Source organism: Podarcis vaucheri, assembly GCF_965113315.1.
Source record: "Podarcis vaucheri genome assembly, chromosome: 7".
Classification (NCBI taxonomy): Eukaryota; Metazoa; Chordata; class Lepidosauria; order Squamata; family Lacertidae; genus Podarcis; species Podarcis vaucheri.
Genome location: NC_138765.1, coordinates 45,122,543 through 45,147,699, shown reverse-complemented (window position 1 = coordinate 45,147,699; position 25,157 = coordinate 45,122,543). Strand labels below are relative to the sequence as shown.

The 25,157-nt window shown below is 45.0% G+C and overlaps 1 protein-coding gene across 2 annotated transcripts in view; it reads right to left on the bottom strand.

Moving 5' to 3' along the window:
• MAF (MAF bZIP transcription factor) overlaps positions 1 to 24,167 on the bottom strand; it is a 228,885-nt gene extending 204,718 nt beyond the window's left edge. The window contains exons 1-3 of one of the 2 annotated variants that reach the window (XM_082232372.1): positions 23,042 to 24,167; positions 6,592 to 6,653; positions 5,480 to 5,498 (exon numbers count right to left, since the gene is read on the bottom strand). In XM_082232372.1, the coding sequence (XP_082088498.1) occupies positions 6,620 to 6,653; positions 23,042 to 24,165 (1,158 nt within the window). In that variant the 5' untranslated portion in view covers positions 24,166 to 24,167 and the 3' untranslated portion in view covers positions 5,480 to 5,498; positions 6,592 to 6,619. Of the gene's footprint in view, positions 1 to 5,479; positions 5,499 to 6,591; positions 6,654 to 23,041 lie in introns of those variants that run through there. The other variant, XM_082232371.1, reaches the window with a different exon arrangement.
• Between the last annotated feature and the right edge of the window lie 990 nt (positions 24,168 to 25,157).

The following is a 25,157-nucleotide window of genomic DNA, read 5'->3' as shown; positions in this document are numbered from 1 at the left end:
AGTACCTCAGTTCTACTCGGACTCTCATATTCATTCTTTCTTTGGAAATCTACCTCCATAGAAGGTAGATACCATAGATACCAAATGATTTCAGACATTTTGAAATCCAAAAGATTTCAGAGATATCTAAAAGATAAATCAGGGGAATGAAACAGTATTATAGACACACATAAAACTAAAAGGTTTTTTAAATAAATTAGATTACAGATTAAAGAGATACTTCTACATAAGAAATAGGTTTCCAGAACAAACTTTTCCTAATTAATATGATCTTTCTATACATACATATTCTCTGTATTTTTAAATTCATAAATGAACTATAAAAATCCTGCATTTTTAAAAAGGAAACTGGAACATTAGGAGAGGATTAAGTCTCTTGCCACTATTCTTCCCAGTCCAACATCCACGCTACACATACAGAATTCCAAAATACCAGTTCACTTTCCCACATAGTATCTCTTTGGTTAAAAATAAAATCCAGGAGGTGGGGAGGTATGAAATTAGCCCATACCAATTACAATTAACATGCCAATATAATCCAAACCAATATTACAGTTAGGTTCATATTTATTAATTATCTACGGACCTTCAAATTCCAAAAATACTCCATACAATGGAGAGATAAATAAATCATAGAACCAGGGAGGGACTAAATATTTACTACTATTACTTATTTTGCAACCTCTGCATTAAATTCTCCCTCTCTCACTGAGTCTCCGATGCACTACATATCATTCATGAAACAGAGGAAAGGTTGATTTTGCTTCATTCATATTTTCCAGCTAAAAACCAGCGGTTTTTACTGCCTTGCTCATCTTTCATCTTTCGATGCTTCATGCCAGCCATTACTTACTCAAAGAGACACAGTTTTCTTTTTCCAGCAAAGTCAAATTAGACACAAAATAAGCAACATGGCCATCCAACTCCATACTTTTTTTCTTTTTTTATGGCAGTTTAGTCGGACAAGTTCAAGACTGGTAGTTTAAGAATAAAGTTAAGCATGCCTCTGGAGAGTATAAGTATTGGGCTTTTCATATCTACGCTTATTATTCCTAATATTACACCGACACTTCCCCCACTTGTCCTTCTCTTTCCCAAATTCCCCATCTGACCAGATGTCTCTCTCTCCCTCGCTTCCACCTGTCAATCATATTCACAGCTGAAATTTGATTTCTCTCCCAACAGTAACCTTATATGAAATATTACCATAGGGGTCAGCACAATCTGAACCTCACCACATAAGTTCATTAACTCTTCCTCAGTCCAATATCTGTTTGTTTCAAAGTTACACGGTTTTTTGTGCTAATCTCTTTTGCAACACCAATCGGTCAGCAATTGCTAAATCCAGGATTTAAGAGGAAGTGAAATGATTCGGTTCTCCTTTTCCTCCCCAGAAGGTTTGGTTTTTGTAAAGCCAGAGGTTAGGCCTGTGCACATTAACTCTACAGATTCTCCCTCCCCGAAGACAAAACACCAGAGAACTGAAAATAAGCTAAATAAAAAGATTTAATTGCAGCAGAGCAAGAGCACTGAGACTGCACACTTTTCTTCTAGCATGAATCACCGTGCAGCCCCAGCTGCAATGTACAAACGCTTTACTGCAGATCAGGTGCATTCAAACAAATGCTCATTCTGCTAATGACAAAGCCCACAGTCCTAAACACAGTTCCACTGGACATAAAACTCAGCTACACATGCAGAGCACTTAGGGCAGGTGCAGGGAATCTTTGGCCCTCCAGAAATTGCTGAATTACAACTCCCAACATTCTTGGCTGTGCTTGCTGGGGCTAATGGGAGTTGTACTTCAGCACCATCATGTTCCCCGTATCTGGCCTAAGTAGTCAGGCTTGGCATCACCACCCAGCGTCCTGAGGCAACTGTTGAGGGCCCACCCAGACCCACCAGCACCTACAGTGTCTTTGATAGAACGCTGCTCCATAGGATTGTAGGAAATTAAAAACGGTGGCTTGTAGGCATAGTTCATTGGCATAGTGGGCGGGATAGAATACCTACTTTGCCCACCCTGCCATGCCAGTGAACTAAGCCTGCAAGCCATTGCTTTAATTCCCCAAGATCCTATGCAGCAGTGTTGTATCAAAGACCCTGTAGGAAACATAAATGGTGGCTCCTTCCCTGGAAATTAACAACAAAAGGCACAACAAAGCTAGTATATCAGAAGAACACTTCTATCACTCACTTTTTTGCTAGTCTTCTACTTGCAGGGTGCTTTTCACACAGGGAGTAGTGCAGCCCTTTCAAACAGCTCAAAACTCTACCATCTGCTTCTGCTGTGGAGACACACCTGTACTTCCTAGTAATCATGTACTAAATGGACATGAGAATCACCTGTGGGTAATCAGGCACAGAAACACTTTCTCAGCTGGAAGAGAGGTTCCCTCTCTCCAAAAGCCAAACATGACTTCAGACCACCAATCTTCCATAAATATATTATATACTGAGCTGGTAAGAATGAGGGTATCTTGACTCAATCCAAAATATGAACAGGTGTTGTGGCGATGCACATGACGCCTCCATTTCTCCTGTGGAAACTACTGTTTCCAGTTTTTTTCTGAAAGGGGTATTACAGTTAACAGCTTTGGAACGAGGCAGGATAAGAAGCCAATGTCAAGCCGTGGCTTTATATCCAGGCTTGGTGCGAAGCTACTGACAGTGGTTTCTTGGTTTTGGTGAAACCAGGAAACTACTGTTCACTTAAGACTTCCTGGCTTGTTTATCAGGTTGCACAAAGGATGGAAGACAGAACTGCTTGCACATCTGAGCCAAGCGCTGGGATCGCCCAAACTCTGCTACTGTGCTTATGCTGAGAGATGGTGACTGGCCCCGGGACTCCTATTGAGGTTGACAGCAGTGTGGGGCTAGCAACCCAAATCTCTCTGTTCCAAGCATCAACACTCATATCCACTTTACTACACCATAAGTATACTAAGGCAGGAGGAATAGTTAATAGTTTTTATTGACTTCTTTGCAAGCCTGAATCAATGATATGTGAACATCTGTGAACTGCAATGCACATTCTCTGCTGCTTCCGTACCATTTATTTCTTTCACATTTTTACTGTGAGATGACACATTACCGCTTCACAGGAGATAATTGAGTTATGTCAATATTCCAACACTCTATACAACCAGGGTAGAGAACCTTATCAGCCCAGGGTCATTCCCTTTTGAACAGCTTTCTGAGCGCCAGGTGCCAGTGGTGGGCGGGGTCAGAGGCAGAAGTGGGTGGGGCAACAATTATGGACAGTAGGCTAGTTTCTACACACACTCTCACACACTCTTTAGCCTCCTTCTAGGGAAGCCAGAGGCATCAGAGTTTGAGAACATCTTCCAGCCAAGTGAAAACATGCAGGGCTAGTGAGGGACATGGCCTGGGGAGAGTTCCAAGGGCCATAGAGAGATGCCTGGAGGGCCACATATGGCCCCCAGGCACCAGGTGCCCCACCCTGGTCTTTTCTCAGCATATCCTGTTGTAAGCATGGGGTATCCACAATGGGGCAGCATACATTGAAGCATAAGGACAGCAAGCCTACCCACTTCTATTATGTCTCCCCAATCACAACCTGTCAACTCACTGCTCCAAAGCAAGTCCTTTTAAACTTACCATCAAGATTTTTGCTATGCCATTAACCCGCTGGCAAATATAATTTTAATTCCATTTTGTTTAGGGGAATGCAAGAAAGCAATGGTATTGTATATAAACGTAGCATCTTACTGACCAAGTAAAGGAGCGGGGCAGCCAGCATTCCTAAGTAATGTAAGAGGTTGCATAATTCAAGGCACATACAGGGATATTGGTAATTGGAAAAGCTAATTCATTGTGAGACCACTCACCCCCCCCCAAAAAAAACCCCACAATCCACATGCATTTCTGATCCTAAAGTGTGCAGAGAAAGGAAGGCACAAACAACAAGAATTTAAAAAGAGAAGGGGTTGAAAACAATGTGCATGCTAGATCAGAGGGTCTTGTGCTATGTCCCAGGAAGCATCCCTAAGTCACAAACTGAAGTTTAGAACCCTCTACCCCAATAACGAAAGCAAAGCAAACAAACCCATTTTATTTAATGGGGCTCAGTCTTGTCCACAGAACCCAGACATGTCAGGTAAGAAATGCAGAGGAGTACAAGTTAAGGAAGAGTGCATTTGTCCAAGGATATTAAACATCACCCGCAGATAAGGATATAAACCCCACCCACCTCCAAATGTCCTGAGTGCATCGTAACTCAGCAGAGCTGGCCACAGAGATACCCCACTGCAATAACTGAAGGTGTGTGCAAGGGACTGGTCCTCATGCTTCTTGTTCCCCGTTATCACTTCTTTTCCCTTCACATGGTTCTGTGCTTTACAAAGCAGAAATTGTGAATATGCATTGAAGTTTGATGGTATAAATGCATTTTCTGTCCCTCTTTCCCTCCATCTCCCTTCTTTTCCTCACTTATCTGACCTGTGTTGAATTACAAATTGTAAGCTCCTCAGGGCAGAGACCTATTTTTGTACAATTGAAAACACCAAACATATTGAAGGTATTATGCAAATAAACACACACAGCGAGACACTGCAAAAAAGGGGCAATTGTTATCTCAGATAGGTGTTCAAATGAACAACTAGATGCACAAGAGTAAGGGGGAAGAGAGATGCTTCTCCACCCCACACTCCACCACCACCAACCTGTGTTCATGGCTGGAAGTCAGGTGCTTGGACAGCAACTAGTTCCTATCAGACAATGAGACAAGATGTCCCTATGCAACAGGTGAAGGGAAACTTGGGCCCTGCAAATGTTGTTGAACTGCAAGTCCCATCATCCCTGGCCACAGACCGTGTCTGCTGGAGTTGATGAAAGTTGTAGTTCAGCAACATCTAGAGCGCCAAAAATTCCCTGCACTTCCTATGCAAGGACTAAGAGCCAAACTGCACATTATGTTAGCTACATGGCTGTTGGGGTGGACAGGTTTGTCTATTTTTGTTCCATGGTAATCTTGCACATTTTTATTCATAAATCCATCCCATCCTGTTTCTAAATTCTTTTCCTTTTTAAAAAAAAATGCATGAAAATTTGTATTTAAATACATATTAAATCACATAAAATATATATTTAAATATGCATCTTATCTCAATAGACACATTTCTACATGTATTTTATTCTAAAATACACAACTTGTAAAGCCTTTTGGAGCATTTCTTTAGATAAGAAATGCACCACAAAATTCAGAGAACTGCAAAATCCAAAGGATAGTAACATTCCAATCTGTGTGTTATTCCGGGAGATGAATATCAGGTCAGTTTGCGTAGAAATCAAAATCCTCAAGCAGCTTTACTAGGTACACTTTTAAGGGCAGGGCTTTGGTTTTCACTTTTACATACAAACTGCCTCAGGGTCTGCGGAAAAGCAATTCAGACCAGCATTCTTGCATTTGGGGTAGAAAGGATTTCGGCTCCGCACACAACTATAATCCTAGTTCAAATTCCTCCTCCTCTTCATGCCTGCAACATTGATTTGGAAAAACTTACAGTTATTAGGTAAAGGTAAAGGGACCCCTGACCATTAGGTCCAGTCGTGGCCGACTCTGGGATTGCAGCGCTCATCTCGTTTTATTGGCCAAGGGAGCTGGCGTACATGTGGCCAGCATGACTAAGCCGCTTCTGGAGAACCAGAGCAGCGCACAGAAACGCTGTTTACCTTCCCACCGGAGTGGTACCTATTTATCTACTTGCACTGGTGTGCTTTCGAACTGCTAGGTTGGCAGTTATTACTCCAATGTTATTATCCCCCTGTGCAAATCACAGATGTAGGGCCCTCCATATGGACTGAAACCACAGCTGGTGGGGAGAGAGATTAGAGCCCCTTACCCTTCCTGTGCTAGGGTTCCAACCCAGATCTGAGCTCCCATTCTGGCCATTTATGTAAAAACAACAAAACACACTTCTGCACTCAAAGGCACATCTGCATGGCTAACATAATGTGTACCTTGTCCCTTGCAAAGGAGGGCAGCTGCCCTCTTCAAGGTAAACAGAGAAATGGAACTGGATTGCATGCTGTGAAGAATCAAAGAGTAAAATCAGAAAACATCTCATACACTCTCCCTTCCACCTGCTTACTTGCATTTCATTTGGACAGCCTGCCTCATGCTTTGAAAAGAGCGAGCACAGGGTGCAACAGCAGCAACAACAGTTGACTAGTATCTGGACTGGTGCTGATGGGGATACTTTACTGAGAAAAGGGGTAGACATAAACCGAGCAGCACGGATACTCAATAGGATTGGAGGGAAAGTTGTCACAATTCACATACTTGGTTGCAGTTTGGAACGCACTCATATACAAAACACACACAGAGAATAACATCGGCAAAAGATCATGCACTCAGTAAAAGAGTTGCAGGAGTTCCAAAGGAAAATTCGAGAAGAGACACCATTAAAGTCCCCACTACGCAAAACACAGCGGCTTCCGCAAAGCTTTGGGAAATCAACAGGGACACTTCTGTTGTGGTCAATAATTTTTCTTCTCTTACATTATGCTACAGCTTGGCTGCAGGAGGAGAAAGCAGAAGCCAGCTACGCAAATAAAATAAAACTGTACCTTGTCAGACTCCAGATAACAGGAATTTTCACATCACTGATGTAGAAGATTCTCTTGGATACCTAATTTAGTAAAAAAAAAATATTTTTAAAAAAACATAGTTAATAAAAGTGTTTTTTAAAATAAAGCTTTATTAGTCTGACATAAAGCAGAAATCAGGAGCAGCTTGATGCTTGATAGTTTTACTCAGAAGCAAGTTCAATAGAATTTACTCCCTAATAAGTGTATTTACAACTGCAGTCTTTGATGCACAAGCCTTATCTCAGTACATTGTTTGAAGCAGCAGCACTGATAATATTAAGCATTATCTGAAATGGATTTTCTAGTTCTGTCCTTTGATTTTCATATCAATTCTGTAATAGGAAAGCCATAGAAAAAGAACTAGAAAGATAGGAGGGGGAAATTGCTAAATCAAAAACAAAACACCTTGCTCTCCAAGCTGTGAGCTAACGTTCCTTTATGGTGCAGCCTTCGTCATGTCTACTCAGATGTAAGTCTCATTAAGTTTAATGGGGCTTGTTCCCAGCTTAGATAATATAGAATTGTAGCCTTTAATTTTTCGTAATGCATTTCTTTTATTTTCTACTCATCAGAATAATTAGCTATGTTACTGTAAATGAACAAAAGAATAGTGAATTGATGTACATACGTAGCAGTGTAACAGCAAACGCTGTTGCTCCTTAAATTTCTCATGTTGTATAAGCTCAAACTGGGAGGATTTATTGAAAAATCTAATTATTTTAGAGGAAGAGAAATACATTCTTTTGCAGTGAAATCCTATGCATGTCTGTTCAGGAAAAAGTCCTGCGAGGCTCACTCCCAGGTAAGCGCCTATAGGACTGAAGCTTTACAAGGACACAGTTTACAAGGAACTCTGGTGCAAATTTGAGCATGAATAACCTCATCTGCATTGCTTGTGACTGCAATGCATAATCAGTTTTACCCCAGAGTAATCCCATTAATGTCACTGCTCCGCAATAAGCACATCCTAGGTTGTACCTGAAATAATCATATATTCAATGTTTCCTCATGAACTCTGCCTGTGACGGAAAAGCACACAGCAGCAAAAAATACTGTAAGCTAGCCCAGCTGCGAATAAATCCATTTTTGGAGTATATAAGAGCATGACAAGAAATAAATCCTGTTTCTTGAGAGCTCTTTAAAAAAATTAAAAGAAAAAAGACAACAGATAGATATGATACCCAAATTTTATTTCCAGTTTAGAAAAATTGTCCACTATACCATTTTTGAAAGTAAGGCTTCTATTTTTATATATCCTTTCCAACACCCAAGCTTGCTAGTGTAGAATATTAAAATGCGTTCCGAACATAGTGCAGCATAGTGCATTGCAGGGAGACGATGTGAGGATGAACAAATGGGTGGATGGATAACGATCATTTCCAGATGCCTGTTTTGCCTGCCTCCCGTGTTATTTTTGGACCGAAACAAAAAACAAAAAAACTTGGGGATACGTCTTCTTAAATGCAATATTTGGCATCTTGCCCAGGATCTCTTAAAGCAGATGACTCCTTTAGACCTTAGGTGTCATTTTCCTCAAGATGACCTCTGCTTTCATGCCAACTGGCAAATCCATCCTATTATGAATGCATTCATTTGGAAGGGATAGGTATTCAATTTTCCCACCCCCACCCCACCTGAAGAGCATCCAAGAAGTGTTGTGGTCAGCATCCTTTTATTATCTTTAGACTATAAAGAGGACATCCCTCTCCTAGCATTACAACTGACTCAATCAAATCAAAGCCCAACATAGACCTCTGCGGCATCCAAATATTCAATTAAAATTACTTGATGATTGGGTATTAATAGAGAGGCAAAAACCAAGAAATGCTGCATTAGCTCGGTGTAAAATAAGGCAATACAGATTTATTAATTTAACATGGTTGATATCATCACCTCTCTCTCTCTCTTTTATAATTTAGCAGCATTGCTATAAGAGTTATCATTTAATAAGTTTCCCTTTCCCCTATTATCTGGTTCTATGTTACAAATCATTTCCCCAAGAAAATCTTCAATTTACTATGACACAAATATTGTATTTAAGCAGATCTAACTAATATTTTATTTTTCTTATTCTAAATAAAAATGACTCGGCAGAAGGTCCTCCATCAAATGCATAACCGATTCTCCTTCCTGTTTGTGTTATCTGTGAGCAAGGAGGTGGCAAAAACTACGAAATGTGCTGTAAACTCCAGAAGGACTCGAAGTGAAACAGTCACTGCAAGAGGAAATGAAACTCGGATTTATTAGGAATCACAATTGCTAACATTTAATTTCAGCTATCTAGTGATTTAACTATTTTGGCCTACTCACTGCTTCCCTTCCCCTTCAACTAAATTAATTACACCAATGGGAATACATATTGCGGTTATATCGAAAGAGATATTGGGGGAAATGGCTTCAGACAATAGGTCCATCACACGGGAAAGCAAGTAATGCTTTGGAACAATTAGCTTAAATACAATGCCCCCCCCCAAAAAAAAAGACAGACGTATTTGCAGATACATGCAGGCAACTAGGAATGCAGGCAAAGAGCAATGTTCCCTTCCCAAGGCACATTCCAGGCTGCTTTTGGGGAGGATATGGGGGGAAATGAGCATGGCTTCAGCCTGTCCAGAGCTCTAGTCAAAGGCAGAGTCTGAACAGTGGACATTTAGAGCTTTGGGTGTCAGAAGAAGGGATTGGGAGGGGGGGTTGATTCAGTTGTCATTTAAAACTGAACCTGCCTAATTTGCACTTTACAAAACAATATACAAACCAAAGCACAGCCATCCTACACATGGAACGTGCTTCTGAATTTTGCAGAAATTCAGCCAGGTAACATTTACAACTAGGATACACTGTGCATAAAAATGCGTATATCAGTAGAAGTAGCATTAAAAAAATGCATTATATTAGAGAAAATTGCTTTGCAAAAAACGGTGTATCTCGGGGGGGGGTGCATACGGGAAAAGTAGGTATTAGGAGAAAGTCACATTGAAATGCTGGTGAATTTTCAGGAGGAATTGAAAATAAAATTGCAAACTGATGTGGAAATGCAAAGAACTGAAGGCTGAAAAAATAGAAGCCGAGAGGAACCTATATTGTCAGATTTGTCCATCCCTAGTCAGAAGTGACTCCTAAAAATGTGATGAAAGAGGGAAGTAAGTGGTTGCCTTTAAATATAGATATATAGATATGCACACAGAGAGATAATAATTGCAACCACCATTTGCAGCAAAAAGAAAGTCATTTGCACAAAAAGATACTTTAGGACAACACTATCAGAACTGACTCCTAACACAGGAAGTACTATGGTTAAAGTTAAAAATGCACATTTTAAAAATTCAGCTAATGACTCAACCAATTAACTAGTTGGTACTGTCAGTTTTTAAAACAATAGTTGCAGTATTTGAGGCGGCAAGGAATCTCTCTCCCTAAACCAGCCTGATGCCCTCCAAGTGTTTTAGACAACAACTTCTGCTGCCCCAGTCAGCAGAGACTGTGGTTGGAGATTATGGGTCACAGGCTGGAGAAGACGCCTCTAAACCATCACAGCTGTAGGATCTGAATTGCCATATGCAAGGCCACTGTCTGCCTTGGATGAATTATCAAAATCAGAATGTCACCAAAGGACTACAAGTCAATCAGAACAAGGCCGCTCCCATAACTGGCATCCCAGGTGCTGTTCTTCACAACCTTCTTTTCTCTAAGAGGCTAGCATTTGAAGGGCAGCAAATGACATCACTGAATGGGACAGGTTTAGGCCACAGGCCACTAGTTGCTGACCATTCTCACAGGCACTGCGCATTGCGGGGCAATGATGAGAGTGTCTGACTAGATGCGGAGAAACCCGTGTTATTTTCCCAATCAGGCATCAAGTTCACTGAGTGACCTTGGGTTCACCGCCTCACAGGGTTGTTGCGAGGAGAAAATGGGGGTGGGAGGACATGTGCGCCTTCAGCTGCTTGGAAGAAAAGACGTGATATAAGCATAATAATAATAATAAATTGATTACTGGCAACTATCTACCTAGCTAGTAACAGACATATTCTATATATAGAGTCAATCTTTTTCTAAAGGCCACTTGGAATAAGCAATAAGACCTTGGAGCTGTCAGTAGCCTCCTCCTGCAGTTTACTAGCCATGCTAAGAAAACCATTTAAGCAAGCAGAGCTTGACATACTCGCATGATAATTATCACAAACCATCATCATTATTATTACAGTACTGAGAGTCTAGCTGTCCTCCAATAATCTCAGGATAGCCTGCATAGTTCCTCTTTTTTGTCCTCACAGCAAACCAAACAAACAAAACCAAATTCGGCTAAACCAAGGGAGTGAGTGGCCCACTACTCAATGAGAACAAGCAAACTTTGTGCATGAGCAGGGATTTGTATCCAGATCTCCCCAGTCCTAGTCTGGTGCTCTAGCCCAGCGGTGAGGAACTTTAGGTGAAGGGGCTGAATGTGGCCTCCTGGTCTCTTCACCTGATCCTTAGAACGCCCCCCAATTTGCTCCAGGCCCTCTTCAGTTGCTTTTGCCTGGCAAAAACATGTCCTAAAATTGTGAAGTTGCCTCCTGGATGAAGAGAGGCCTGTGCAGAAACCTCTGGCTTTTGCCTGCCTGGAATGTAGCCTACAGTACAAAGGCAAGCGCTGCATCCATTGCTCGGCCCACTTTTGCCTCTGGCCCTGCTGACCCCAGGAACATGAGACAATATGGCCCTCAGGCTGAAAAAGGTCCTGTGTCCCTGCTCTAACCACTACACCACCCCAACTCAAAGGAGCTCAGGGCAATAGATCTCATTCTTCACACCTCCCATCTTAATGTTATTAACTCCTTGCCACCAAATGTCACCGGGTTGGGAAAAGGATAGACACCTCAAGTACCTCGCCTAGTTATCAGAAGTCCCTCCTTTCTACCTCACATCATGTTAAAGATAAACAAAGGGAAAGAAGGACCAAAATAATACCAGATATATGGAAAGGTGAGCGAGCCAGGCTATAGCAACATACCTTTGCAGTGCAGGGGCTTAGACTAGAATCAGTGGTTCTCAACCTGTGGGTCCCCAGATGTTGTTGGACTACAACTCCCATCATCCCTGAGCTCTGGCCTTGCTAGCTAGGGGTGATGGGAGTTGTAGTTCAACAACATCTGGGGACCCACAGGTTGAGAAAAGTTGGCCTAGATGATCCTTGGGTCCCTTCCAACGCTACTATTCAAACAGGTGTGTTTGCTGGGCAGAAGACTGCTTTATCACTTTAGCCCATTTAAAGCACATGGAATCCTGGGGGACTGTAGTTTGTTAAGAGCGCTGTGAACTGTAGTTTTCTGAGGTGTAAACTACAACTCCCATGGTTCTTTGGGGGAAGCCAGGTTGCTTTCCATATATAATGTGCAGGCAGCGGGATTTTTTTAAGGGAGGTACATCTGCGCTTATTGTAGGCTGGTAGGACTCTCTTTTTTTAAAGCTCCCCTCTTCTCCTTTTGCTAGAGGAGTGCAATGATCAGCCACAACCCACTTGGAAAAACATATTGGCTACAAAAAAAAAAGTTCTATTCCTAAAAGATCTAAATCTTTCCCAGCGGGAGTTCAATTTCTGCCGCAGAAAATTTTCCAACCGTGAAAAATCACCCTGAATGCGATACTAGGCACCAAAAACTGGATCCCCGGGCTGAGGGCGGGCTGGTGGGGCGGAGGTTCCGGTTCGCTCTCTCATCCTTGCTTTGCCGCCGGACAATACAAAGCGCGCCGGTTCAGAAGCGGTCAACCCCCATGAAGTCCCGAAGCCTGAAGCATTCCCAAACCGGCTTGTTATCCGCAACGCTTCCTCGCTCGAGGTTTCAAGTGGGGCTCAGTTTCCCGCTGTCAGTTGCCAGCCAAAGAACCAGCAAGTTGTGTTGGGGGGGGGGTGGCTTAAGAGACTCAGAGCGCAAAATGATAGTCCGCAAAATACTGAGCCAGCGCCGTATCGTTTGTAGAGGAAGCGAGGATCGGACGCCCCTGTAACATAGCTGTCAACGTTTCCCTTTTTTAAAGGGAAATTCCCTTATTCCGAATAGGATTCCTCGCAAGAAAAGGGAAAAGTTGACAGCTATGCCCTGTGACGTCGCAGTCCTCGCCATGCTGAGATATAGGGAGCCAGACCCGTCAAACTTAGTGGGAACAGGGTTTACCTCCGAAGAAACAACTATAAGATCCGGCGGGGAGGGGGGGATACTTCTGCGCCTAATTTTCCACCTGTGTGCCTTTTGGTGTCAATTTTGCCCACAGATGCTTTGAAGTTCCACGGAATCCCCATGCCACACAAGGGCTTAGGATCACCTGCCGGCTTTGCGGGCAGGAGGGGTCCAGCTCTCCAAGCGACTATCGCCATTTCCACCAGGAAGGAAGCGAATTATGAAAGGGCAGTTGCTACAGTGTGAGTTTAGGGCAGCGATCCAATCCACACTTACCTGCGAGTAAGTTCCATTTAACTCTTTACTTCAGAGTAATTATGAATAGGATCGCATGACTGAGCAATTGCGTTAATGCCGCGCGTTCGCCTGGGTCCGCAGCGCACGGGACTGAGACTGAGCCGCAGGTAGCGCCTCTCCCTCAATCTGCAGATCCTAAGCAGTGAATGCCAGTTAAGCACACATAGGATCGGGCTGCGATGGCTTGCAGGTTTTTTACCTGAGGAAAGGATGTGAGGAAAAGATGTGGTCCTAAGCAGGTTCACTTTATGTCGGAGGGTCGGGGGACTTCATCCCTCTTCCTCAAAGATCCCCAGGCCAGCTGCGCGGCATGAAATGAGCGATCCTGACCACAGGAAAATCCTGAAAGATCGAAGTTTTTCGTCGCCGGTGAGCTGAGTGCTGTCATTGAGCATTAAGGCCGCGCGGAGCAATGGTTCTCCGGCGAGTAAGGTGTGCCTGCACACCCAACTCTTTATCCTGTCTCGATTGTTAATATTCCTTGAAGTCAAGACACATCCTTTAAAAAACTTTAAAACGGGGGAAACTTAAATAAAAAAACCCATACTGTACATATGCTAGTGCCTACTACCGGGACCTCCTTCTTTTACATCAAATCTAACGACGAAGCTTTATTTAGGGAGATTTAATCGGAAACAATCTACTGAAGACGAGATCCGTGAAGGAATTTAAGTGGGAGTCCGCAAGATCCGTGGCGACCGGGCACGTGTCGATGCCTTTCTGTGTCTGCGCCAGAGATTTATTGGGGCGCGCGCACGTGTCTGAACCAGTTTGTTGGCGATGGTGGCTGCAATACTGGAATCACTTAGTAGGGTCACTCTTGCTGCAGAGAAAATTCCGTGGCTCTCAATCGCCTTTACGCTTTCGTGAACGCGCGGCAATAAATCGGGGTACCTATGGATGGATACGTGGCTGATGGTGTCTGCGTTTTCGGAGTGAGGATTAAGTGTTAACAGATGGACAGGATTCAGTTCAGGATATATGGCTTAAGAAACATATATATAACTATATATATGATAATTCTTTTTTTTGGAAACTGCCTGAATGAATCCCAGCAGCCAAAGCTGAACTCCTATGCATATTTCCTTGAAAGGAAAGTACCACTGAACCCCTCTGCGAGACTGACACCCCGATCCTATGCATTCGTGCTCGCAAGTCATTCTCACTGTGTTCAGTGGGGTTTACTCCCAGGAAAGTGCGCACAGGATCCTACGCATGCTTACCCTGGGAGCCTAGGCACACTTACCTGGGAGTAAGTCCTACTAGCATCAGTGAGGCTTTCTTCTGATCGCGCTGTTACTTGCATAATACCGAAAAAGAACAAAAGAAAGGTATGGGCAAAGAGATGTAGCCAATCCCCAGTGAAGTAAACATGACAAGGAAATTGTATTTTAAATACTACAAACTCCGGGGAAGACGAGGAACCGTCAGGGGGTGTGCGTGCGTGTTCCCAGTTTAGTGTGGATGCTACGAGGCCCGATCCTACGCACGTTTAATCAGAACTAAGTCGCTCTGAGTTCAGTTTAACTTACTCCCACGTAGGGCGCTCAGGGGATCGTGGCTTTTAAGGGATGCTTTGCGGCTGTAGCTCCTGAAAGCGGAGCTACAAAAGTTCTGGCTGTGCACATAGACTAGAGAAGAAAGTCCCATTGGGTTTACGGGGACTTACTCCCGAGGAACCGTGTCGAAGGAAGGGGCTGCAAAGGGTCCTAAGTCAGCGCGATCTTCTGCGCGTCTACTTGGAAACAAGCCCGATTGACTTCGGCAAGACTTACACCGGTCCTAGGTAAACGTTTCCCAGCCTAAGTTCAGCTCTTCGCCGATCCAAACATGCAAGACCAAAGGAATTTATTGGTCAGTTTTCTCGACCGTCTCTCCACCTGCCTCCTCTATCCCCTGGCCAAAGTTCCCTCCTGCCTAGAGGGTGGGAGAGAGCCCAAGGAGCAGATTTGGGGCCAGGTGATCGCACAATGCAAAAACCTCGGGCTTCTTCTTCACGCCCCTCTGTCCAGCCGCTGATCGTTAAGAATAGAAAATCGGCCTTTGTTGCGTCTGAATCAACAAACCGCTGCAAATCCGGAACGCCCCTCCCCCTCCGTCCGGGGGATCGAGCACTCCTAAGGAAAAAAATGCTTGGGAAAGGGGTGTGTGTGTGTGTGTGTTGTCTTAATCTTTCTTTGCAGCAAGGTGTATTTGAAACGCACTAGATATCGCTAGATATCAAACCCTGTCTTCAGGGGAAAAAGAGGGAGGCTTGAGATCTAGGCTGGGCGATCCCATCCTCGCTTACCTGGGACTATTGAACTGGGTGCTGTGTAAACATGCCTAGAACTGGATTGTCAGAGAGAGAGACTGGAACAAAAGTGTGCCAGTTCAAAGGGCCGCAGAAAGCGGGTGATCATTATAGGGCGGGATGTGTGAAGAGGAGGGAACGCTGCGCCAAAACCGCGACGTGGTTCTTCTCTTGGAAGTTAATGAAGCGGTTTTGATTCGGAGTGTGTCGCTGCGCCGTGTGTGTGTGTGTGTGTGTGTGTGTGTGTGTGTGAGAGAGAGAGAGAGAGAGAGAGAGAGAGAGAGAGAGAGAGAGAGACTAAACCGGTGGATCCGGTTTCATTCGAGCAATACAGTGCGCGTGTAAACATCTTTGGGTCTCAGACGGGATTTCCCTAGACGGCAGTCGTGTGTGTGAAAGGGGTGACGGTGGTCCCGTTGTCATTCCTCTTTTAGCAGATGAGTGTGAACAGCAAAGGTCCAGGGCTTCAGGCCAGCGGCTCAGGTTAGAATTAAACTAGACTTTTTGTGATAGTGGCTGCAAAAACGCCAAATCAGGCAGCTAAATGCCACTGAACTCACTGGAAGAAAATCAGCCCCTACTTGGTTAACTAAATCGGTGCGGGGCTCGGGGACAGCTTGATTCCAAACAGGTTCACTTCCTGAAAGTAAACCTCATAGAGTTTCCTGAAACTTACTTCGAAGTAAGCCTGCAGCATGTACCTCTAAATTCCTGAACCGGTGTCCCCCTATTGCTAGCGTTGATGTTGTGTTTTTACAGAGGAGATCCCTTCAGGAAACTCCCCTAATCTCGTCATCCTAAATACTTTATAGGGAAGTTAAGTCCAGCTAGAACCGAGTGTCAGTGTTCAGATGCAGCTAGCCGAGCTGGCCAGGCAGAATTGGAGCGGCCAAAACGGCATCACTCAGACTGCTGCTCCAAATAGCCGCCATGCATTTGTGTATTTGTGTGTGTGTGTGTGTGTGTTGTGTAGAGAAAACCTGCATTAGTGCAAACGTCTTTTAAAAAACAAAACAAACCGTATATAAATATTGGGAAAAGCGGCAGACTTAAAAAGCCTGTCGGCCGGTTTTGGAGGAAGTGTGTGTTTGCGTGTGAGCCGATCGATGCAGCAAAATATTCGTAAGGCCCCTTTACGACTCACCAATTTTATTCTGGCATCGGATTTCGTGGACTGCAGTCCATGAAAGTTTGCGCCATCATAAAATGCGTAAGCCTTTTAAAAGAGGCCACAAGACTTCTTCAGAAAGTGCCTGCTACCTTCCTCCCTAGGAAATACGCCTTTCTGGCTACCCTTTGAACAGGCGTCAGAGTTTCACTGCGCTTGTCTGATGGCCCCGGTGATAAATGGAGGCTTCCCTTCCCAAGCACAGCAGATGCTGCCGTCCCCGCCGTGTGGTCCTGGATAACGCTGTAGCAGATAACACTGCTGTAGGAACATCGCTCGCTCGCTCGCTCGAACCAGGAAGGCAGGCCCGATGCGCTCGATCTGGTATTCAGATAGGATAGAGAAGCGGAAATGGGTAGCAAGAAAGGAATTCGGAAGGAGCGCAGAGCAAGGCAGGCATTCTGCGCCGCTGAACCGGGTGGGGTGGTGGCGGGGCAATGGGAGAGAAGGGAAGCTGCCTTCTGCCGAGCCTGACCATTGATGATCTGGCCCAGTACTGTCGACACTGACTGGCAGCGGCTCTGCGGAATTTCAGGCAGGGGACATGGCCAGCACCACCTAGAGATGCCAGGGGTTGACTCTCAGACCTTCTGCATGCAAAGCAGATGAGATCTGTGGTATATAAAGGGGATGGGGAGTAGGAAAGTGGAGTGGGAAAGCAGAGGGGAGAGACTTTTTATTTTTGAATCATGTATCTTGCTATTTTATAAACAAGGAGGATGGGTTTTTTGGGTTGAGAAAGACGAAGGAAAAGAAAGTGAGACAATTCTCTTTCTTGCACAGCTGCTGTGGGGGGGGGAGTTGTTTTTAGAAAGCGGAGTGGATGGGAACTGATATCTGAGGACTCTGCCCTCAAGTGTGAACCATTAAAAAAAGGTAGAGAGCCTAAGCACATTTACACCAGAGTAAGCACCATTGACAATAACAGGGTTTACTTTCTGAGTAAATGTGCATGACTTTCCACCCTTGGCCAACTGCACTCCATTTGGGAGGAGCAAAAAGTGTTATACAGTGAACGGCCCTGATGTCAAGAACGTGTTTACTCGGGAATAAGTCATAAACTTGTTCAAGGAGCATAGAAATGCAACCTGTCTTTTACTGCAGTATATACAGCAAGCAAATGTTGTTTGTCTACCTTGTACGCTGGCTTGCAAATCACATGTGTGAACATTGAGATGCAGGTGGGGAAATCGGCAACAAGGCTGGGAACAGAACGGAGGCATTACACAACGGGGAGAAGGCGGCTGCAATCCTGCCCACACTTCCATGGGACTGAAGTCATAGAGAATTGCTTCCGAGTAAACATGCACAGGATCAGGTTGCACGTGGCACTGATTTCTTTTCACCCAGGATTTGAAGGCCAGGGCATCAGAGACCACAGATACCCGGAGGGCCGAGTGAGGAGGGGGCCTCAGCTTCAGCAGCAGCAGAATCAATGCACCTGATGCTAACCAAACTCAATGGCAGGTGGCAGGTGGATGGTCAGGCTGATGCCCCTTCCCCAGCCCCACTGACATCTATTGAGCTGAACTTATTCTTAGAGCAGGGCGATTCTAGCAAAGCATTGCGGAGGGACGTGGCCTTGGGTGGGTTTTTTATTTTATTTTTTAAAACCTCGTCCTCCCTGAAATGAAACTTGAGCAGCCTCTCCTCCCACCGCCCACATGCCTGGCCTTCAAGGTTTTGTGTTACACATCTTGATCCATTTCCTTACTTACACATCATTTGCAAAAAATAATTCTGATAAAGTAAAAATGTGAAAAGTCACCCTCCCTTCCAATTGAAATGATGAAAAGGAGAAGGCTCAGCTGTTCATAAAAGGGCCACTGATAGAGGACTGCACAATACAGAGCTGTTCTCTCCCCCCACAATGTCCTACAAGGGGGGTAGCTTCCTCCTCCTTGTAAACTTTGTCCTGTACTTTAGCTTGTTCTCCAAGGCCCAGGGACAAAACACACATCCAGTTTACCCCATTCTTCATTTTGTCCTCTCTCTCCTTAGAAATCATAACAGGAACTGAAAGCAACTTTGGGATGCATCAGCCGCTGCAGCTTTTGCAAGAAGAAATGGGGATTATATTTTGCTCCCTGCCCCCTATAACATGCTAATTGAACTGTGCCTCTTTTCTTGGGTGGGGGGAGAATGTTTGCAAATGTAAGATCTGCTTATGCAAGGGAAATCCTAACAGTTTGCAAGCGGCAAGGTGAATTCTTCCCTGCACTGGGCCTGCCTGAGCTAAGGAAAAGACCTCAGCAAGGTGAGAGCCACTGAGAGTCTGTGGAACTTTTGGCAAGGAGTTCAAACATTTGAAGAAGCGAAGGGGGAGGGAAGAGGAGGAGTGGTGGTGGTGAGAGAAAGCCCTACTATCTTTATAAGAGCAAATAATTTTCTGATTGGCCAATTGCAGGCAGTTTACCCTCCGCTTACACATTAACTTGCCTAGAGAGCGCTGCAGTGATGCAGCCTATCGAACTTGCCTGGGCTATCAGAAGGTCAAGTGCTAAAGGACATGTGTGTGGCTTTCTGGAGGAGGAGGTTGGGCAACTAGGTGGTTGTCAAAGAAAAGTAGATGGAGATGGGGGGAGGCGGAAGAGAGAGAGAGAGAGAGAAGCAGCAGCAGCAGCAACAACAGCAGCAGCAACTTAATCCTGCACACTTCAAGGCCTTTCCAGTCCCTCTAGATTAATGTGGATCTAAATGCTCCATGCACACTTAAAAGGGCTACTTGGTTTAAGCTTTTCCTGGGCCACAGGATCTGTAAAACACACATTTACAGACACACCAATTCACTCCCAGAGAGAGAACAAGACTGAGCAGTGAGGGGGAAATGCAGGCAACACACTACCTCTGTTTTAGTCTCAGATTGAGGCCACAACTTTGTTTAAATGCCTGGAGACCTTTGCCCTGGCTCAGCACAGGTTTAAAAGCAGTACCTTGTAAAGTTTTACAGGACAGAGCCCACCTGCAAATTCAAACAGGGCCTAGTTCTCAGCAGTTTCCTGAGCCCCTCCTATTCGCCTCCCTCCACCTCCACCTGCAACTCCCCTGTCCCCCCCCCCCAATGCTGGTTGTAGTGTAGGGAACAGGTGAGTTGGTGGAGAGTTCACCCTCTCCTGCATGCTTTCCCAAAGTGACTTAAAAGCAAAACTACAGCTGGTGGAGTTCTGAGATCTTGAAAAACTGGATTGAGCATTCAGAAAAGTAGATCCCGAGTTCCATCCAGGAACTCAGGACGCAAATCCATCTCACTCCCAGATACTATTGCAGTCAGTTTACACTACAGGAACACCACAGCATCAAGTGTTCTATGGAGGATTTTTGACAGTGACAAAGAAAAGGTCCCAACAGAAGTCTCCCTTTCTAGTCCTCAAGGGTAAAGCGCCAGATCCTTTTTTTCTTTGAAAAGTGGCAACCATTGTTGATACTTACTTATATTTCTCCTCTCCTGAGAAAGTTCACCAGAAAAATGGGCTAGCAAAATACACCATAAATGACTGAAACAAAAACACTTAAAATGGAATGGGGAGTAGTGTTGGGGGATGGGAGGAAGGAGGAGAGAGTGCGAATCTGGTGGAATTTTTGACTTCTTTTTTTGAATGGGCAAACTTCCCGCCCTACGCCATATCGCAAGCGGCTTTTGAAAAACAACATCCTGTTTCAAAAGCAGTTGCACATCATGGGGAAACAGGGTTAAACAGGGTTAAGCCCTCCCCCCTGCCCCTCTCGGTGGTGAATTAGTTTTGTGGTCCATTGGATTCTAGCCACATCTTTAAAATTCCCTGTAACATCAATAAAGGAACAGGTAAGAAGAAAAACCTAGGATGCACAGCCCAGTTTACCTGACTTCAATAAGAGGGTGCAAAATCCCCTCCTTTTGTTATATTCTACCATAAAACAATGAAAACCAAAGTCACAACTCTTACTTGAGACCTGTGGCTTAAATAATCACGGAAGGGGAAGAGTCTGAATGCCTTTTAGAAATATTACAGAACCGAAAAAGTTAAGCCTAGTACCCAAGAAGCCATGCTTCTTCACCTACCTGTGAGAAAACAGCTCTGGTGGGCAGCAATTCCCACCTTGCCTGAAACTTAGGCAGCCCATTCCTTCACCCATCTTATCTATTTTGTAGATAAACTGTGTTAGCAGACCACTCTCCCTCTCAACACCCCACCCAATATAATACTTTTAAAGAGCCGGTTTTACTTTTTGTTGATGGTGGTGAGGGAAGCTACAAACTAATGAAACTGAATATAGAATCAAAAATGCAGTTTATTATAGTAGATTATTCTTTCTTTTTGATATAACCGTAAAGTTGAAAAATGAAAGAAAGCACATAAGGAACATCACACATGGTTAGTTAGTAACTCAATATATAAAACAATTTTGCACAGCAAAATATGTAAAAGGGGAAAAAAGTAACTGACAAGATTTTTTTATATTTATTGTGGTAAGATTTACTTTCCATTTTTTAAAGACAGGATTATCACTCCCTGAAAATAAAATTTGCTGATTAATGCCTTTAAAACTTTGTGATTTTTGTGAAGTTACAGAAAATCCAGTTCTGCACCACAATACAACTGTAAAAAAATCTGCATCATTTAAAAAAACTGAGCAGTAATGCCATCTTTGTAACTGCATTATTAGCATCCTAGACAGGTTTGTAATGGTTTATATTTTATGCTTCAGGTTATATCTTAGTGCAATTCAGTCCCAAATATTTCAATTTCAAAAAAAAGCCCCAAAACAAAACCCAACCATACATTTTGAACACAAAATACCCCTATTAATAATATAAAGAGGGGGGGGGCTCCCCTTTTAATACTTTGGTTTCCAAAAACAGTCAGTGGCATAGCAAGGTCTACATTTACCCAACTTATACTTAAGTTGCAATCACATGCTGTATAAACTACTTTTTAAAAAACCAGTCCCGTTGTAAATTCTACCCCCTTTTAACATCAAGACAGTCAACAATTTAGTGCATCATTTTTTTAAAAAGGATCTACAGCTAAACAGACCTAACTCTTTTGAATGTATCTATAACATTTCTTTTTTCTGTAGCATACATTTGAACTGGTGCTAACAGACAATAAAAGCTAGAATTAAATTATATACCAGGAACCCAGAGCATTCCAACATTTGACAATGGCCAAAAGGAAAATAAAAACAAAAAATAGCAGAAATGGGGCAGATCATTCCAACATAAATTTTCGACTGCTTTAAGCAACAGCATAGTTTTCAAAACCCACAAATTGGAAGTGAATCTTTTTTTATGCGTAAGTTTTAAAACTTTCCCCCCAAAGTTCTTTTTAGAAATCATATTAAGGGTAATCACAATCCATTCTGGGCTTTTCTCTCTCTCCTTTTCTTTCTTTTTAAAGAAGGGATGTATCAATGCATTAAAAAGAAATCTGAAGTTCTGAGCAACTCAAAGCAGTTTCCAGAGTAGATGAAAACTTGAATGGGGAGGAAGAAGCCCCAAAAAGGTTGCACTTTTTTGTTTTCAGTTCAAAAAAGTGTTGAGGCAATAAAACTAAAAAGGATGAATGTCATGCCGTTACAGTCTCCGAAGTCCATATCCAAGCAAAAGAAAAAATATATATACCATACATGTCCAGCATGCAGGGCTTTTATCAATATATTGTCTTTGTTTTCTCCCCATAGTCTTTTGAAACAGTTACATAGTTAATAGATGCTAAGACAAAATAGCAAGCATAATAAATGGATGAGATGAGTATGGGAATCTAATGGCATACTAAAAGTTTCACCATTTGGCAGGGCAAGGCCAAAACTCACATCATGAACACATGGGAGGTGGATGAGGGCTTCAATCTGGCAGGTTGATCTAGATATATTCTCTAGGTTTAGCACAACAGATGGAACTCAGCAAGCCAAAGTCTTAAAATAATTTTATAATAACTTTCCGTGTGTGTGTGTGTGTGTGTCTATTCCAGATTCAAAACCCATTTGAAGAACTCAGGATGGTGAAAAGGAAAAGTAACTTTTTTTGTACTTTGAACACAGCAAACATAAAAAGGGGAGGAAAAAACACTTTCCTCTATATATATATAGTGGAGGGCAGGTTTCAAAGGCTGAGCAAACTTCAGATTGAAGTAGGCTGAGCAAACTTCAGATTGAAGTAGTGAGTTGGTGGTGGAAAGTTGGATTTCAACACACACACAAGTGCCCAGCAAGGAGCCCCCACAAAAGTAAAAAAAAATCATAAACTTGTATAAGGTTGGCTATTGCTGAGTCAATCCACCTTAAAAAAAATAAACAACCCAAAGTTGAGGTTGCTGTTTCCTCCCAGAAAAAAATATTATCATTATTATTAACAATGGAGACGTGGTGGCCAGTTTGATTGCTTTATAGCAAGCTGCCCCCCCCCTCGCCCCAAGCCGCGTGGAGAAACTTTTGCGCGCACGTGTGTATGTGTGCTAAAGGTGTTACGAGGCTGCCGGGGAAGTAGGGGGTGCAGGTTGGAGGTGGTGGGGAGAGAGGAAGACCACAACTCACATGAAAAACTCTGGAGAGGATGGGTTGTCGCTGCTGGAGCCGTTTTCTCTGAACCCATTGCTGACCAATTTCTCGTATTTTTCCTTGTAGGCGTCCCTCTCCCGGACCAGCCTGGAGATTTCCTGCTTGAGATGCTCCACTTGCTGCAGGAGCTGGTTCTTCTCGGACTCCAAGACGTGCCGCTGCTGGACCCTCTTGAAGCGGCAGGACTGCGCGTAGCCTCGGTTCTTGAGGGTCCGCCGCTTCTGCTTCAGCCGGATGACCTCTTCCTTGCTGACGCCGCGCAGCTGCCGGTTGAGTTCCCTCACCGACATGGTCACCAGCTGCTCGTCCGAGAAGCGGTCGTCGAAATGCAAGCTGCCGCCGCCGCCGCCGTGGTGAGGGTGGTGGAGACCCCCGCCGCCGCCGCCTCCTCCGCCGGCGCTGCTGCTGCTGCTGCTACTGCTGCTGCTGCTGCTGCCCGAGGACTGCACGCTGCCCGGCTGCTGGTGGTGGTGATGGTGGTGGTGGCCCCCGGCCGGGTGGTGGTGGTGGTGGTAATGGGGCGCGCCGCCGCCGTTCTGCTGCTGCTGCTGCTGCTGAGCCGCCGCGATCACCGCTGACACCACGGCGGCCGCCGAGCCCATGTCGTCGGGCTGCATGGATCCCCCCGGGCCGGTGCCGCCGCCGCCGGCTGCCGCTGCGGCGGCGGCGGCCGCGGCCAGCTGCTGCCCTCTAGCATAGCCATCGAAGCCCGGCGCGCTCTGGAGCTGGTGGTGGCTGTTGTTGATGAGCGCCTCCACGGCGTCTTCCGGGCTGAAGCCCAGCGCCTCGGGGTTGAGCTGCTGCGGGTAGCCGGTCATCCAGTAGTAGTCTTCCAAGTGCGTCTTCTGGTCGCTGCCGCCCGAGCCCGGGCTGGGCGCCGAGAAGCTGGGCGACGGCGGCACCGAGCTGCAGGGCGTGCTCATCGGGGTGGAAGAGAGCGAGCCCCCAGCGATCAAGCGGCCGCACTGGCTGATAATGCGGTCGGTCTCCACCGGCTCCTTTTTCACTTCAAACTTCATCAGATCGAAGTCATTAACATATTCCATGGCCAAGGGACTGGTGGGCAGGTCGGAGCTGTTCAGGGCCAGCTCGGATGCCATCCTTTTGCTGGGGGTGCCGCCGCCGCCGCCAGTCCTCCAGAAAGGGTGCACTCCCGGAGCGAGGGGGCTGCTCTGACTTGCGAGCGGGTGAGCCAGTTTGAGGCTTTGCAAGAGCTCGGCGCCGCTGCTCTCGGGGTGCCTGCGCGGCTCTCGCTCCCTCGCGCTCTCGCGCTCCCCCCGCGCCTGCCTGCCTGCCTGCCGCTCTCCCGCTTTGGCAAGGCTCGGCTCCAAGCTGCAGCGAGCTTCCCTTCGCGAAGAACAGCCACGCGGGTGCAGCCGGCGGACCGCAGGCAGCTGCCTCGCTCGCTCGCTCTTCTGCCTCTACTTAGTCGCCCTTTGCATCAGGCTGCGCTGGATTGCTTTGGCTTTTCTCTCGCTCTCTCCCCCTTCGCGCTCTCTCTCTCCTCTCCCCCCCCTCGCCTCCCTCCCCCTCTCTCCCCTGTGCGCTCTCTCTCTCTCTCTGCTCTGCAGCTTTGCAGAGGAAAAAGGTTGCTTTAAGTTGTTGTTTGCAACGGTTGTTTGGATTTCTTTCTTTCTCAACACTTCAGGGTCTCTTTCCTTCTGGACTGCTTTCTCTTTTTTTTCATGCCCGGTGCAAAAACGAAGAGAGAGACAGTTTCACCATCAGGGGAGGGGGAGAAGGAAAAAATAAAAAGAGAGAGAGAGGAGGTAAGTAACTATTACTACTTCTTTAGAAAAAGCGAAAGAAAGAAAAAACCCTTGGAAAATAATACTGTCTGGGGTCAATGGTATGACCCAAAATAACAAGCAGGTTTTTTCCCCCTTAAAAAAAGAAAAGAAACTCAACTCCCAAGCTCCAGCAACAAGATGAAAAAATATTTTAAAGAGCTCATCCAGGAGGAGAGTTTAAAAGCATTGCTGAGTTTTATAGCGCTCCTGACGTCAAGCTTTCAAATGGGAAATTGACTTCGAGTCCCGGCCAATCCGATGCCGCGAACCCGGCCCTCTTTAGCATAATAGTATAGAAACAA